At 42.9% G+C, this 16,995-nt stretch overlaps 1 protein-coding gene across 1 annotated transcript in view; it reads left to right on the top strand.

The window, feature by feature from the left end:
• The window catches only part of DUSP7 (dual specificity phosphatase 7), a 45,893-nt gene extending 31,799 nt beyond the window's left edge, over positions 1 to 14,094 (top strand). The window contains exon 3 of the mRNA XM_030206072.1: positions 13,373 to 14,094. Coding sequence (XP_030061932.1) covers positions 13,373 to 13,680 — 308 coding nt within the window. The 3' untranslated portion in view covers positions 13,681 to 14,094. The remainder of the gene's footprint in view (positions 1 to 13,372) is intronic.
• Positions 14,095 to 16,995: the final 2,901 nt, after the last annotated feature.

The raw sequence follows: 16,995 nt of genomic DNA, 5'->3' as shown, positions 1-16,995 counted from the left end.
GCACTTGTGTGTGTGTGTGTGCAAGTTGAAGTGCTACTGTGTAAAAAATACCAATTTTTTTCAAAAATCACAACATTTAGGGAGGAATTCATCAAAACATTAGCGTGTATTAACTGTTAAGATGCCCATTTAATAGCCATACTGGGTCAGACCAGTCCAGTATCTTGCTTCTAACAGAGGTCAATCCAGATCACAAATAACTGGCAGAAACCCAAATAGGAGCAACATTTCCATGCTACCAATCCCAGGGCAAGCAGTAGCTTCCCCCGCGTCCATTTCAATAACAGAGGAACTTGTCCAAACTTTTTTTTTTTTTTAACCCAGATATGCTAACCGGTGTTACCATGTCCTCTGGCAGTGAGTTCCAGAGCTCAACTATTCTTTGAGTGAAAAAAATATTTCCTCCTATTTGTTTTAAAATTATTTCCATGCAGTTTCATTGAGTGGCCCCTGCATTCATAGGAGCCGACTCTGTGGGTGCTTGAGCACCCCCAATATTGAGAAAATTCCATATATGTGTCTAGGGAGGGGTTATTTCCAATGGGCTTTGCACCCCCAATAATTTTGAAAACTTGGCTCCTATGCCTGCATTAGTGCATGCTAAAACTTTGAATTCTTCCCTAAGTGCACAAGAAAATTGTATTGATGCCTGGAGTGCTGGAATGCGATGCTGTGCATACATTCAGTTCCAGATGCCAATATATAACAGTCCAACATTTTTTCTTTTTTCAATCGCACCTCCCCACCCCTTAGCTCCTTCCCTAAAAGGAAGCTCAAAAGAGTTGTGGGTTCTGTACACTCACTGATGAAGATATAGGCAAAACATCCTAACTAGTGTTGACCTCAGAAGAACAAGCTAACCCAGGGGTAGGCAACTCTGGTCCTCGAGAGCCGCAGGCAGGTCAGGTTTTCAGGATATCCACAATGAATATGCATGAACTTGATTTGCATACACTGCCTCCATGGTATGCAAATCTATCTCCTGCATATTCATTGTGGATATCCTGAAAACCTGACCTGCCTGCGGCTCTCGAGGACCGGAGTTGCCTACCCCTGAGCTAACCCTTTACTCCTCAGGGCTTATGATAGACTATGGCATTAGAGAATCCTGTGTTCAGCCTCCAGGTCTTCTGCATATTTCTTTGCATTTGGGTGAAATGGCTATTACCATGTGATTGTACTATGTAGAATGCATTACCATACTACTATAATAAGCAGAATGCTGTTATTTGTGCAGACACTTGTACGCAGATTATGTTTACTTTAAACCTCATTGTGGTCCACAATTGCACAGAATTTTAAGTGTAGATGTCACACTATCTTTTTCACTTACACATTTTACCGCAGAGGCCACAGTGGACATATTTACTTTAGAAACCACAAGTAGATCAAGACATGACAAACGTCAACCTAAAATGAAGAAGTGCAGCACAGGATAGTGGCCAATGGACAAGATGGTTCACAGCCAAAAGGTGGATGTGTTCTGAGGAGGGTTTTATCATGAAGGATGAGTGTAGGGCTTATAATGCTTTAAAGCTTGTATTTCACCTATTCGTCTTACTGATGTAATTGTTACCAAGAACAAAGTCTTCCATGTAAGACGTTGAGTTCTGATGATGCCATGGGTTCGAATGGATACTTGGTTAAGGATTCCAAAACCAAATTTAAATCCAGAGTTGATGTAGGATGTTGTACCAGTGTGCATAAGTTAAGTACACCTTTAGGAAACGTTTGACCACTGGATGCCTTTTCGATGGGAAGTCATGCACTGGATCATGGTATATTGACCATGCTGCCAGGTGTGTCTTGACTGAGTTATAAGTAAGTCCAGAGTTTGAAAGATGGAGCAGATAGTCTAGGAATTTGGTGAGTGGACATGCAATTGGATCTAAATTTCGTGTCACACACCATGCTTGGAAACACCACCACTTCAAAGTATATGATCTAATAGTTGAATCCTTACTGGAGGACATTAATACACGCAGACCTGCCTCTGAAAAGGAATCTTTTTGGTAGCCCTGGTCAAGTAAGGAATCACCCAAAGACTCTTGTGGTGATTAAACAAAACCTCATGTAGAGGGAGTGCTATGCTCTTCTTAGGTGCATCTAAGTAGTGTAGAATGCTTAAATAATTTGCTCTGGGGTTTGACTTTGATGCAGATGGTCCAGAAACAACCATCTTGAGTAAGAATTTGGGATATTTTGTGTCCTCTGGTTGAGACATTCAGATTGGCTCTGTAGGTGAGGGGTTCGATGGGATACCTGGAGCATCTCTACTCGATAATGGGCTAGACTCTGGTGATTGAGAGCGAGACTGACTTCCAGGATCTTCTGAAAGAGTTTGAGTCTCAGTGCCTACAGCTCTATAGATTTGGAGGTGGATATGGACTAGGATCGTTTACATGAAGGTGGTGACAGTCATGGCAAGGTATCTATCAAAGGAAAAGACCTCTTAAGGGGTGAATCTGGTTCCCCACTAAGGCTATTGTGACATTTACAGTGCTGTTGTTGAGGCTGCTGCTGGCATTGTTGCTGCTGCTGCTGCAGTGTGGGAGGTGACAAAGTAGGAGCAGAGTGGATGCTGGAAGCCCTGGAAGACCCCGATGTTACAGGGGAAGCCTGGGACTGATTGTGTGAGCGCGATCCACTATGATCTTCTCTTTGAGTCCTGCATGCTTTGCTTGTGGACTTGGTTCTTCATCATGGACAAAGTCTCCCTCAGGGTCAAGGAATACTTGGAGTGCTCCGATTGGGTATGCTTTGAAGGAGGCGGAGTTTGCCTTGAAACATGGTGTTAGATGCTCTTCGGTTTCGGGAGATCGCCTGCTGCATTCAGCTCCACTGCACAGGAAGGGGGAGGAGCCTTGTCACAGATCGGGGCCGAGAAAAGTAGAGCTGCCCTCTGGAGAAGCAGTGTTTGCTGCGGAATGGCTGCCCTGAGCTCCTTGCTGTTTCATGGAGGAATATAATGAGGGCTTATCTACTCCATTCCTGGCAATACTTTAGTGAGGTATGTTTAAGTCTTCGCCTTTGATTTAGTGGGTTGAGACTGGTGTGGAGGAGACTTTCGATTGTAAATAGTCTCGCAATTTCAATTCACTTATCTTTTAATGCCTTTGCCAACATGCTGGTGCAATCCAGGCAATGTCAGACATTATGATCTGACCCAAGGCATCTTATGCTTTCTGAATGCGTGTCCATTTGTGACATTTTATAAGAACAACTGTGACGGCGTTTAAATCCTGGCTTCTTTTCAGCCATGGTAAATTTCAAGGCAGCTAAATTAAACTCCTTGAGTTATGTTTGTGATTTTGTGAAGTATGAGAAGAGGCACAGGTGCACAGGTCCTTCTGCTACCGCTTGAAAAATAAAACTATGGTTTACACTAGTTACATTAGATACAGTAAGGTGGGAATGTCTGCAGATGCAGAAAGTTCTTCTAGAGTTTTCAGTGCTAGGTACTGGCCAGGTGAACTCCATCACCGTGACGTCTCTTCACTTGTGTGGCTGTAAGATGCCGTCTGTTTATGGAGAACATTTCTTGTGTGTATGTGTTTAGACTCCTTTGCCAGACCACGATGCTCCACTGCAATATGCTTAAGTATTCCTGACCCTTCTGGGTTGTTTATTTTTGGGGGGTTTTTTTCCTATTCTTTGGACTTGAACTCCTTGCTATTATCCTGGCCTCTGAGCCCTATTTCTCTGATATGCTTTGTCAGTCACTTCCAGGCTTTGGAGTGGTCCTTATGGTTAATGTCTTCTGCTTAATCTGCTGCTCTTGTATTCTTGTCTGTTTTTGCTGTTTCCGGTACTATACGTCTGCACTGACCCTGTACTTTCAGGACCTGATGGCTGCCAGCACCTGAGGACTCAACTCACATGCTAAAGTCTATATCCTCCTTGTTCTGGGGCTGGGGTTGTCTAGGGTTTCTATTATCTCATCCTTGGGACTTTGGCCAGAACGTCATATTGATGAGAAGAGACCTACTGTGCAAATTGTTGGTGAAACTGCAGCTGGAATATTGTCTAGATCTGAAGGCAGTTGTTTAAAATAATATAAGCAGAACAAATAGCCAGAAGAAGGGCCACAACTTGTGCAGATTCTGTACAATAAGCCTTTTTGAAATTTGTATTTGTGAACTGAAATACGTATGCTCTAGAGAAGAGGAGAATTGAGGAGGATATTCATAGACCTTAGAGATATGAGTAGTGTAGAAGAGGCAAGCATCTTTCAGTGAAAGGGAAGTTCTATAAGGACTGCAAACTGATGATGTTTCCAAGGTTGTCGCTGTGAAATGTTTATCAGCTGTATTTTTATTCATAGGGTGCAAGAACAGTATTGTTGCCCTGAAAACCCATGTTCTAACCCAAAATGACATTATATGGGGCTCAAAAGGAAAAGACTGAGAAGAAAGGTGAAGAAAGTTTTTATCCTGATAGGATAGTGGATGCATGCAGTAGTCTTCCAAGGGTGCTGGTGGTGGAGGAGGCAAAACAGTAGCAGAATTCAAGAAAGTGTAGGCTTAGCATGGAAGGTAAAGCCTTAGATCAAGCAGGTACAGCAGTATTTCAAGGGGAATTTTCTACTTAATCCCTCTGCTCGGGGCATATTCTGGCAGTGAATGTGTCCTCAGGACACCAATTCCCAACAACCCACAAGCATAAATTAAATGATTGAAAGTGAAACACCTCCCTCACAAAATAACATACAGCAATGACATAAATCAACTGACAGGCCAATGAGATCTTTTGTGGCATGCTGCACTACAGTGGATAACAAGGAAATCACATTTTGTAGGGAATGACAGTTGCTGATTATTGGTGGGGGGTTATATTTGTGAATGCACATTCGAGTTGTTTGGGCTCCTAAAGGTATGTATATACCTAGTGCAGTGCTGAGGAGTGGCCTAGTGGTTAGGGTGGTGGGCTTTGGTCCTGGGGAACTGAGGAACTGAGTTTGATTCCCACTTCAGGCACAGGCAGCTCCTTGTGACTCTGGGCAAGTCACTTAACCCCCATGTAAGCCACATTGAGCGTGCCATGACTGGGAAAGCGCGGGGTACAAATGTAATAAAAAAAATACAAATAAATCACATGAAGCAACTCTGAATTCCACCATATAAAGATGGTGGGGATAAAAAGACACTTTAGCCTGGTCAAGTTTAACTGTCCAGTTGTTGCATCACCTCCTACAAAGCTGCATGTGAATTAAAAAACAATTGAGGGGGGAGCTGCAGCAGTTATCTAAGGCAATGCTTCTTAATCTTGTCCTTGGGGGGCCTAAGCCAGTCAGCTTTTCTGGATATTCACATTGAGTATGCATGAGAGAAATTTTGCATGCAGTGGGAGCCCAGTGCTGCAGCTACTATGCTACTCCTCTATTCTGTTTTTGCTTTGAGGTGTATTGTAGAGCTTGATGTTTGCACTGTTGTGTTGCTGATGAGGCGCAACCCAGTCCTTGAGACACACCCAGCCAGTCAGGTTTTCAGGATATCTACAATGAATATGCATAAGACAGATTTGCATAAAATGGAGGCAGTGCATGCAAATTTCCAGAGATCAGTTTGTTACTTTTTAAAAGTACTTAAGTAAAAAGTAAAAGTACTGGCTTCACAAGTAGTGAAGTAAAAGTAGAAAGCCTTATCCAAAAAACTCAAGTAAAAGCAATGAAGTATTGCTGTGAAAACTACTTTTTTACTACAAAGGAAAAGGAAAAACTATTCTTAACAAATTGGACCATAGAATCTAGTATGTTTTTACAAGCTTCGGGGGGGGGGGGGGGGGGGGGGGGGGGGTCACACAAGGTCCTTCCTAGAACACTGCAGTGGGCAGAAGAACATTACAAAACTTATTGGAATGTGCTTGCAACCTAATTGGCTAACAAACCCTTTTAGTGAGCAATAATTGGCTGCTAACAACAAATTGACATTAATTGGTACAATTAGGATTTGCACACACATCTGACTGTGCACTATTCTATAACACAAGGTGCCCAAATCCCATCACATGCAACATAAAAGGGGGTTTGGTCATAGGAAGGATATGGATGTGTCGGGGGCGTTCTGAAAACTTGCACGCATTGGGCATCAGCATTTACACCAGGTTTCAGCAGCTGTAAGTCTGGTGCCCAAAGTTATGGTGGGGGTATTGGTGCTAAGCGTGATTCTGTAAAGAGTATGCACCCTTTATAGAATCGTGCTTAGCGCCAGTCTTTACAGCGGTCATTTGAGCACTGTTTATAGAATCCAGTCCTGTGGGGGGGGGGGGGGGATATGGGCCCTGAATTCAGCCACTTGGTGTCACCCATAATCAATGTCCATGATGCCCACCCTTCCCCCCTCTCTCAGCAGCACCCCCACTCCTCACCCCTGGACAATCCAAGGACTCTGAATCAGCCACGTTTCACATGGTATAATACTGCATGTGCCGGCTGAGCCACTGAACAGCCCACAAACTGGTTAATTTTCCAAGTATTCACTTAAAGTAGCTGATAGAAAACCTGAGCAAAGACTAGAAACTAATTTAAAAAATGTAAATAAAATTCAGGAAAGAAAATGGAGACTTAGCAACCTCTGGCATCTTCTGAATTTCAACTGTGTACAGGTGTTGAAAATTGACAGTTAAATTGATGATGGCAAAATGGGTGACTGGGTATGAAAGAATATATAGGTCCCTGCATATATGTAAGGGAAAGAAGTAAAGCAGCTCCGCCAACACCATTGTCTTCTAATTAAAGCCTTCATTGCAGCCTGCCTTTCTGTGAACTTTCTCCCCCACCTTCCTCTGTCTGCCTCAGGCTGCCCACCTCCAAACCAACCTTAAGGTGCCCTTATGGTCTAGTGCCCTCTTTGAGGCCAGAAAGAACCTCACTCTTTCCTGCCTGCTACCATTGCAACTGCTTCTACAAAATGGCTGCTGAGACTTCAAGTGGCGGTTTCGTGAAAAGGCCACTAGACCACCAGGGCACCTTAAGGTAGGGGGGGGGGGGGGGTACAGCCCAACCTGCACAGTAGCCAGCCAGCCAAGGGAAGTAGGGAGGGAAGGGTTGGTTTATTTACTTAACACATTTATATCCCACATTTTCCCACTTAGTTGCAGGCTCAGTGTGGCTTACACAATACCGGAGAGGCAGGCTCCGGTTCGATAAAATACAAATACACAATATAGTAATCAACATGGAAGAAACATAAGCATAGAGCAACAAAGAAATAAAGAGGGGGTGGTGATAGAAGTCCAATACGGTCCATAGTTTTTCTGTGTCGCAGGAAGTTGAAAGTTAATATGGATCAGGGGGATAGGCCTTCTTAAACAAGTTGGCTTTTAGTAATTTCCTGAAGTTGAGATGGTTATGAATAGATCTCAAGGTTTTGGGCAGAGTGTTCCACAGTTGTGTACTTTTGTAAGAAAAGCTGGATGCATAAGTTGATTTGTATCTAAGACCATTGCAGTCTGGATAATGCAAATTTAAGTAAGTCCGGGATAGGCTGGTACTGTTTCTGGGTGGTAGATTTATGAGGTTTAACATATATCCAGAATGGTGTGGACCAGAGAGCAAACCTTGAAGGCAATACGTTCCTTGGTGAGAAGCCAGTGCAGTTTTTCACGAAGGGGTTTGGCACTTTCAGATTCTAAAGTGATGTCAGATGTTGGCTTATAGCTGATTAAGGTCCTCACTTCAGGTGCAGCTCATCTGTTTTTGGGGCCGGAGGTTCAATGGAAAATACTTTCAAAAATATTTTCTTAACTTGTACTTCATTACTAAGTACAAAAGTACAGCTTATCTGCAATGAGTTGCATTTTTTCCAGTACATTTTACTTGTAACTCATTATAAGTAAAAGTACTGTCAATTGTACTTAACTACTATAACAAAGTACAATGCATGACCTAACAAACTTCCGAAAATCATTAAAAACCACCCTGTTCAAAAAGGCATACCATAATGATCCAACCTAAACACCTGAATCCTGCTACACAACAAAACTTAACTCTTTCTGCTTGACTACTTAATTTACTCTGTCACTTATGAACCTTAACGCAAAATCACTCGGTATTTCTCATACTGGAATTGGCGATTGCCATCACGGTAATATGTAAGCCACATTGAGCCTCCAAATAGGTGGGAAAATGTGGGATACAAATGCAACAAATAAATTAGTTACCCGTCTGTGTAAATTTCTCATGCATATTCATTATGGATATCCTGAAAACCTGGCTGGCTGGGTGTGTTCTGAGAACCTCTGATATAGAAGATGAATAGAACAGGGGAAAGGGGGACTCTGTTACATGATGCTCCCAAAACTTACCTCCTGTTTACAAAGTTGCGCGGCATTGCTGACACAGCCCATTCAGTATGGCACCACCAGCCACTAGCGCAGCTTTGTAAACGGGGGCCTAAATGTTTTGACACACTCCATTGATCCCTGTATGCATATCGGGATCTTATAAACAGGAAAATTAATAAATTCCATTAATATGTAGTCTGGAGAGTGATAGGATGCAGATCAAAAGCTCTGGAAAAAGTATTCCTTGATGGCTTTTGCGTTTGCATGGGTTAAGTAATCGCATGCTGTCTTGATGTGTGGCACAGATTATTTTCCCTGCCCCCCCCCCCACCCCACCCCATTTATATCTTTACCACATGCACAGTTTAAAAAAAAGTGAAAATTGTTTCTTTTACAGATTGTAAAATTACTTTTATGTAAATAGCAGTTTCTAATCAAAGCTGAACCACTGGCTTAAATGTGTGTGTTTTGGCTTTAACAAAACACAATGTGGGATTGCTTTAAAGGATAATTATAAAACCTACTAATAGTTCCACCAGTCATAATTAATGCAGACAGCGAGGCTTCTATAATGTCTGAAATAGAATCTTAATGTCATCTGATGAAATCGTAAGTAAATTAAATCGTGCTTCAAAAAGCCTGTACTATATACATAAATATGTACATTGAACAATGGTACATCAGGCTGCCGTGTCCTTTTTAAAGGGCAGATATTAGTGAGCAGGCAGATGTAACATAGTAAATGACGGCAGATAAAAACCAGTATGGTCCATCCAGTCTGCCCAACAAGATATACTCATTTTACATGGTATGTGATACTTTATATGTATACCCAAGTTTGATTTTTCCTTGCCTTTCTCAGGGCACAGACCATAGAAGTCTGCCCAGTACTGTTCTTGTACTAAGTTCTGAAGCTAACATCGAAGCCCATTAAATTTACACTCCAGCCCATCCCTTATCTATTCAGTCACGATCAGGGCGTAGACCGTAGAAGTCTGGCCTTCTCCCGTTTTGTTTCCAATTACCGGCGTCGCCACCTAATCTCCGCTAAAATTCCACGGAACCATTCCTTCTAAACAGGATTCCTTTGTGTTTATCCCACTCATGTTTGAATTCCATTACCGTTTTCATCTCCACCTCCCGCGGGAGGGCATTCCACATATCCATCACCCTCTCCATGAAAAAGTAGAGTCTGCCCCCCTTCAACCTCAGTTCATGTCCTGTACTTCTACCGCCTTCCCGTCTCTGGAAAAGGTTCGTTTGCGGATTAATACCTTTCAAATATTTGAACGTCTGTATCATATCACCCCTGTTTCTCCTTTCCTCCAAGGTATACATGTTCAGGTCAGCAAGTCTCTCGTACGGTTTGCAACGCAAATCCCATACCATTTTCGTAGCTTTTCTTTGCACCGCTTCTAGTCTTTTTACATCTTTAGCAAGATACGGCCTCCAAAACTGAACACAATACTCCAAGTGGGGCCTCACCAACGACTTGTAGAGGGGCATCAACACCTCCTTCTGGTTATTCCCCTCTCTACGCAGCCTAGCATCCTTCTGGCCACGGCCGTCGTCTTGTCGCATTGATTCTTCACCTTCAGATCCTCCGACACCAACACCCCAAGGTCTCTCTCCGGAGTCGAGCTTACTAATCTCTCCCCTCCTATCTAGTATCTCTCTTTTGGGTTTCCGCTCCCCAAGTGCATCACTGTACACTTTTTGGCATTAAATTTTAACTTTAATAGCAAACAGTATTCCTGTTCCATATAAATTACAAAATCTTTATTAGTGAAATAAATCAGTGCATTAAACTACAAAATAATATCCCTGCAACTCACTCACATAGCCATCCACACCACACTTATACCCTGATCACAAATGCAAATCCCACAGAGCTGTAGGATTTGTATTTGTGATCAGGGTAAAAGTGTGGTGTGGATGGCTATGCGAGTGAGTTGCAGGGATATTATTTAGTAGTTTTTTAATGCACTGATTTTTTCACTAATAAAGATTTTGTAATTTATATGGAACAGGAGTACTGTTTGCTATTAATGTTTTAGGTACTTCCTATTGTATTATTATTATTATTACTACTACATTTGTACCCCGCGCTTTCCCACACAATGCAGGCTCAATGCGGCTTACATAGTAATTTGAAATACAAAGTTAATAGAATTTTAATAAAACATATCCCCTATTAGGACTGAGATTAAATTTTAACTGCCAGACCCTCGACCATTCTTCTAACGTTCGGAGATCCCTTCTCATCATTTCTACTCCCTCCAGGGTATCCACGCTATTGGCTATTTTTGTGTCATCTGCAAAAAGGCACACCTTTCCTTCCAACCCTTCAGCAATATCTCCCACAAATATATTAAACAGAATAGGCCCCAGCACCGACCCCTGAGGAACTCCACTGCTCACCTTCCTTTCCTCTGAGCAGTTTCCATTTACCACCACCCTCTTCCACCTGTCGGTCAACCAGTTTCTTATCCAGTTCAACCCTTTCAGCTTATTCACGAGTCTTCTGTGGGGGACCGTATCAAAGGTTTTGCTGAAGTCCAAGTAGATTACATCTAGCGCACATCCCTCATCTAGTTCTTTGGTCACCCAGTCAAAAAAGTCAATAAGATTTGTTTGGCAGGATTTTTCTTTGGTAAAGCCATGTTGCCTCGGGTCCTGTAACCCGTCTGTTTCTAGAAAGTTAACTCCTTTCTTTCAGCAGCGACTCCATTATTTTTCCTACCACCGACATGAGACTTACCGGTCTGTAGTTTCCCAGGGGGACCACATCCGCTCGTCTCCAATCTCACGGAACCTCTCCCATCTCTAAAGATGCTGATATTTCTTCTGATGCCGATAGGACAACGTCCTCTCAAAATGGGAAAATGAAGTTGAGGTGGTCAGAAATAAATTCAGCTTACATAACGCCACATTTCCTCTCTGTTCAGTATAATGTTAAATACTCATTGGTAACTATTGAGATGAGCTATTTCAACATAATTTGTTTTTTGTGTAGAAAGGTTTCTGTGTGGAATTTATAACACTATTGGTTGTCTTAAAGGTCTATATACATAGCTATGTTTTAAGCAGCTAGCATGGGCTTTACTATGCAGATCTGCACTAATGGCTACTGTGCGTTAAACTAGCCAGTGTGGTAAATATCCCATACTTGCTGATTAACATAGGTAAGGATGGGTCATGGGCATGACGGGTGGAGGGGAGTGTGGTAGGCTGACAAGTAGCATGCAAGTTGCTGTGCCACTTCCCAAATTGAGAACAGTGAAGCTGTGGTGGTGCATTTCTCCAACCAGATGCCCCCACCCTTCAGACTTCGATATACCAATCAACCCCATTCCTATTGGGATCTACCCAGGGGTCTCCGATAGTTTAATGGTTCAAGGTGGGAGCAGTTCCTCTCTACTCTCCCAGCACTGTTCTGGGTTCAAAGTGGCACAAGTGGTATCTAGCAATAGTCTTGGACCAATAGGTTACCAGAGAGGAACCCCAGTTAAGTTTGGGGGTGGGGTTGGAGCACTGGAAGGGCTTTCTTTTGGGGGAAGGGATGTTTTTGCTCAGGGTGGCCTTTGGGAGGGAATCAGAATGGGGGTCTGCTCTGTCAGGGGAGGGGTGTTTGTTCTGAGGGTGGCCTTTGGGAAAGAATCAGAATGAGGGTCTGCTTTTTCAGGGTTGGCTTTGAGGAGGATTGGAATGAGGGGGTTGTGCTGGGGGTAAGTAGATTGGGGACCATTAATTGTTGTGGGGGGTGGGGAGATGCTGTTTGGGGTGGAAAGTTTGGGTTGCACCACCATGGTGGTACTTAACATTATTATTATTATTTATTTAAGTTTTGGCAGTGCCTGGTGTTCCTGTGCTATCTGTCAACATATGTAGCATAGAGTTTGCGCTGTGCACTAAATACAGTGCATGCCTCCTGCATTTACCAAATGGGCTTTGCATTTACCAGTGCAGCAGTGGCGTAGCTACGTGGGCCCCCCCCTCCCCGCCGCCGTCGCCTACCTTTGCTGGCGGGGGACCCTAAGCCCCGCCAGCCAAGGTCCTCTTCATCCGGCGCAAGGCTTTGCTCTGTTTCTGTGAGTCTGACGTATTGCGGGGGGGGGGGGGGTCGAGAGGGTCATCGGCGGGTAGGGGGGGGTCAAAGTTGGTGGCGGCAGCAGCGGGGGGGGGGGGGCTAAAATGTGCCCCCTCACCTCGGGCTCTGGACCCCCCTCCCGCCGAAGTCTGGCTACACCCCTGCAGTGCAGGAGTGGTAAGTGCAAAAATAGCCACACTTGTTTAAACATGCCCTTTTAATCTATATATATAAAACTCACCCTCAACGTTCTGAAGACAGTGACGTCAGTGAAGCCAAGCCCTGACTTCCTTCAAAAAGGTTCGAAGGTTCGTGGTGGTGAAGCCACCAAAATCGCTCCGGGCCCCGCCCTCGAGGGCGGAGCTATGGCAGAACAACGAAGGGGTTGGCAGGGAGGGAGGCAGGGAGGCAGGGGAGGGGGTGGGAAATCACTACGGGCCTCGCCCTCGAGGGCGGAGCAATGGCAGTACAACCAAGGGGTTGGCAGGGAGGGAGGCGGGGGGTGGGAAATCGCTACGGGCCCCGCCCTCGCGTCAAACGTCATGACGTTGAGGGTGGAGCAATGCCACAACAACGAAGGGGTTGGCGGGGGGGGGGGGGGGGTGTTGCCGACGAAAACCTTGCTAGCGCCCGTTTCATTTGCTCAGAAACGGGCCTCTTTTACTAGTGGTCTATAATATGAGGAAGGTGTATAATGCCTGTCATCCTGGACCCAAACAGGTCCCTTCAGAAAAATACTGGTTATCCTGATTTTTTTTTTTTTTACCTATGCTAGACAAATCACTCTTGCTGTTGTCTTGAAAAACAGACTTGTTTGGGGCAGGTGGGAACAGATATTGAGAGACACTGTATTATATTGAGAATGTGGTAAGAGTCTGCTACGAGTATAAATGCTACAGAGTCTTACTATACTTTTTACTTAGAGCATTATCAAGATGAGGGTATAAAATGCATCATTCTTTTACTTCTCTATATCAATTTGTTTTCCTGTTCTTGCAGATGAGGCTCGTTCCAAGAAATGTGGCATCCTTGTTCACTGCTTGGCTGGGATCAGCAGGTCTGTGACGGTCACGGTTGCCTACCTGATGCAGAAACTGAACTTGTCTCTGAATGATGCGTATGACTTTGTGAAGAGAAAAAAGTCGAATATTTCTCCAAACTTTAACTTCATGGGCCAGCTGCTAGACTTTGAGAGGACTCTAGGACTCAATAGCCCTTGTGATAACCGGTCACCAGCTGAGCAATTGTACTTCACCACACCCACTAACCATCACTTATTCCAGCTTGATACTTTGGAGTCCACATGAATATAAATTCATGACTGGTTTCCCTCGAGTATTTCAAAAGAAAACAATCTTGCCAGGCAGCCTTGAAAGAACTGGTTTCTCCAAGTAGAGGTGTCTGATTTGCTGCTTTAATGGCTAGTGCCATGGGCTAGCGTATTGATGCTAGTTAATATGGATCAAAGAAAACAAGGGTTATTTAATGTGGGTTTGTGAGGGTGTGCTGAACACAGTTGTAAATGGCAATAAATGCTTTCCTGTGTAGAGATGGTAAACATATATGTGCATGCAAGCACATATACCACCCCACCACCACCACACATGGTATCAGTCAGTTAGTTTGTGGTGGAAAAGAGACTTGTGCACCCTGGCAACCTTGAATAAGGTCATGGCCTAAGACTGTTTAAAACTAAGTTTACTCTTGACATTTTTAAAACATTGCAGACTGTTTGTACAGACAAAAAGGTTGGAAAACCAATATCTGTAAGCAAATGTCTATATTGACCAAATGCATTTTGCACACTTATGAAGCCTTGATGAGTCCAGGCATAACCTTGGTACTCAAGAGACCAGGAGAAAGGCGCTGCTGTTATTGCTCGCATCCAGTAGAAGTTTTGTTTTTGCTCCTCCTCCTCACCAAAGCCTATTATCCTCTTTCTTCCCCACACTGCTCCTCCACCCTTAATCATCTGAAAGTCCTTTTGGGTACATGTTCTTAGCCTTTCTGAATTGCTCCCTGTTGCCAAATTCGAGTCATCGCCTGCTGTTGCCAGCAGGGTTCCTTAATGCTTGGCTTTAGTGCTTGCTGATTTTCAACAGCCAGCTGAGCTGAAATAGGCCCAGCCTCTGAAATGAGGAAAAATAATTGCCATGCTGGCGTTTTATGTCTTTACACTTAATTTTTTTAAACTTTTACACTTAAGGACTCTAGCGGAACACGAGAGAGTGAAAAGGCATGGTTACAGAGTAACTCACTGGAGGGTTGTGTATGACACCTGCTAGTGACCTGAGGCATATTCAGGAGCCTTCATGCTTCAGTGAGCTTCAGGTGTATTGTGAGAGTCTTGCCATACTTTAAAAAAGAATAAATGTTCATATTTTGATGAGCGTTTGGAAGAAAGATATTGAGGGGAGCGGGAAAGACAAATCCTTTTTGTACAAAGCAGAAAGTGAAAGCTATTCAGAGGGAGAAGCAGAAATTGGACCCAGATCCTTAATACTGGCTACAGTGTAGTCGTCTTCTTCCCTCCCCAAGCAAATTTCATGTAATTTAAAACAAAGCCACGGATTTTTCTATGTACCCAGTTTTGTACTTTGTACTTTTTTCAAAGTCCATGTGGAGGAATGTTTGTGTGACAGTTATGTCACAGTTTTGTTTTGTTTTTTTTCCAAAATGTTGGAATTATATCTTTTGTAATAATGTTTGAGTGTGGGTCATCAGAGTGAGAGTGGACAAATGAATTGATTAAGCAAAACAGAAAATGTTATAATTGCAATTTTACCTCACTGAGGAATTTTACTTTCAGGGATTCAGATGATGCATCAGTATCACGATATGGCAAAAGCTGTATGTGGTCTTCAAAGACAAGCATTCTTTGATTAGTATAAAGTTGACATTGGTAGAATGAAAACAGTTATGACTTATGAAGGAAAAAAATGACCCTTATACATATATATACTTGGACTTTGTTTATATTGCAAATAAATATTTTTTGTTTATAAAGTTCGTGTTTTGTGTGCACATGTTTCCTAGCTGTGTGACAGCTGTAGTGTTTTGCATGTGGAAGGTCTTGGAAAGGAGCTGTCATTGACAAGGTTGTGCTATGCAGCCACACTTAATCAGTCACCTTGGAAAATGTTAGCGACTTAGCTGTGGTCTGCAACTTTTTTTTTTTTTTTTAAGCAATTCAAGTTCAGCTGATCTTGCTGTAGGCAGAACTACGGATATTTTCCAAGATGATGAACCACAGGAGAGGAAGACGGGTGATTCTTTTCTGGGACCAGACAAGTAGTGTTACAAGAAACCTGAATATTCTGACAAGAAAAAAAGAGTGCTAAACTCACAGCTGAACTTATGCCAAAGAAATGCAAAGATAGACCAGAGGGAAAATACAAATAAAACTTTTATTCTACAAATTACAATTATGGTCTTACGTGGATTACAGTAAGATTAGCGAGACATCTCTAGGATGCATAATTACGATGAAGACAACATACCAATGTTGGCTCAAACAGATCTTTTTTTCTTAAAAAAAGAATTAACCCCCCTGTTTACTAAGCTGTGCGGCAATGCTGACAGCCCATTCAAAGTGAATGGGTTGTGTCTGCATTAGTGCATGGCAGCCGCTAGTGCTAGCTATACATTAACCATCTCTCTGACCTCATGTGCAACTTTCTTTAAATTAGTCACCTTACTTTCTAACTCCTCTATATTTTCCATCTTTGCTTATACCCTACACTGTCAATTAAAATGTTATATTACATATTGTGTTGGCATTGTAAGTAGTACACTATTTGAATGCTTTTACTGCTGTAATTGTCTATTGCTCATGTTTGATTTATTCTAATTGTACACCGCCTTGAGTGAATTCCTTCAAAAAAGCGGTAAATAAATCCAAATACATAAATTAGTAAACAGGGGGCTAAGTGTTTAACGCCCTAAGAAATATCATGTAGTCAGTCTGAGGTCTGAGATCTGATCTCAACTGGAAGAGCATTCCAGGTCAGAGCTGCCTGGCACATAAAGCTTTGAGGGAGCATTCTCTTATTTCTAATTCCTTTTATGTCGGGGAAGTACAGCAAATTTTAAGCATGTTCGAAATGAGAACGATTGCTAAAATGTAACCGCTGCTCACAGTGCAAGAAGAAACAGTGCTATTGAACACAAGAAATTAAAGAAAGAAAGGGAGTGGATCTGGAGAATTGGCATCTTTTGCATGCAAAAACAAGAGGTGGCAATATTGATAAATTAGATACGCAAGGCCCTGAGAGATTTATTTGTAGCTAGTCTCTCACTTGGAAGCAATGGAGACCCTGAAAGTCCTATATTTAGAAGAGGAGGTACTAGCTTAAGTAGAAATCAAAAACAGGAAAAAGCCAACCAGCACACCAAAGCAATATAAAGAGGTCCTGGTTGGTCAAGGAAGGTAAAGCCTAAGTTGGAGGGCCAAAGACAACAAAAAAAAAAAGCCAAAAAGGGACAAATGGGCACCAGTGATTGATTTGAGTAGAACACCTTTTACTAATGATTCCCATAAATATGGTATGTACAGGCCAAGAAAGGCAAAAGCAGCATCAAAGACAAATTTAATAGAGAATTAAAAGTCCATGGATCTGGAG

This window comes from Microcaecilia unicolor, chromosome 6, assembly GCF_901765095.1.
Source record: "Microcaecilia unicolor chromosome 6, aMicUni1.1, whole genome shotgun sequence".
Lineage (NCBI taxonomy): Eukaryota > Metazoa > Chordata > Amphibia > Gymnophiona > Siphonopidae > Microcaecilia > Microcaecilia unicolor.
This window is presented reverse-complemented; position numbering and strand designations above follow the sequence as displayed.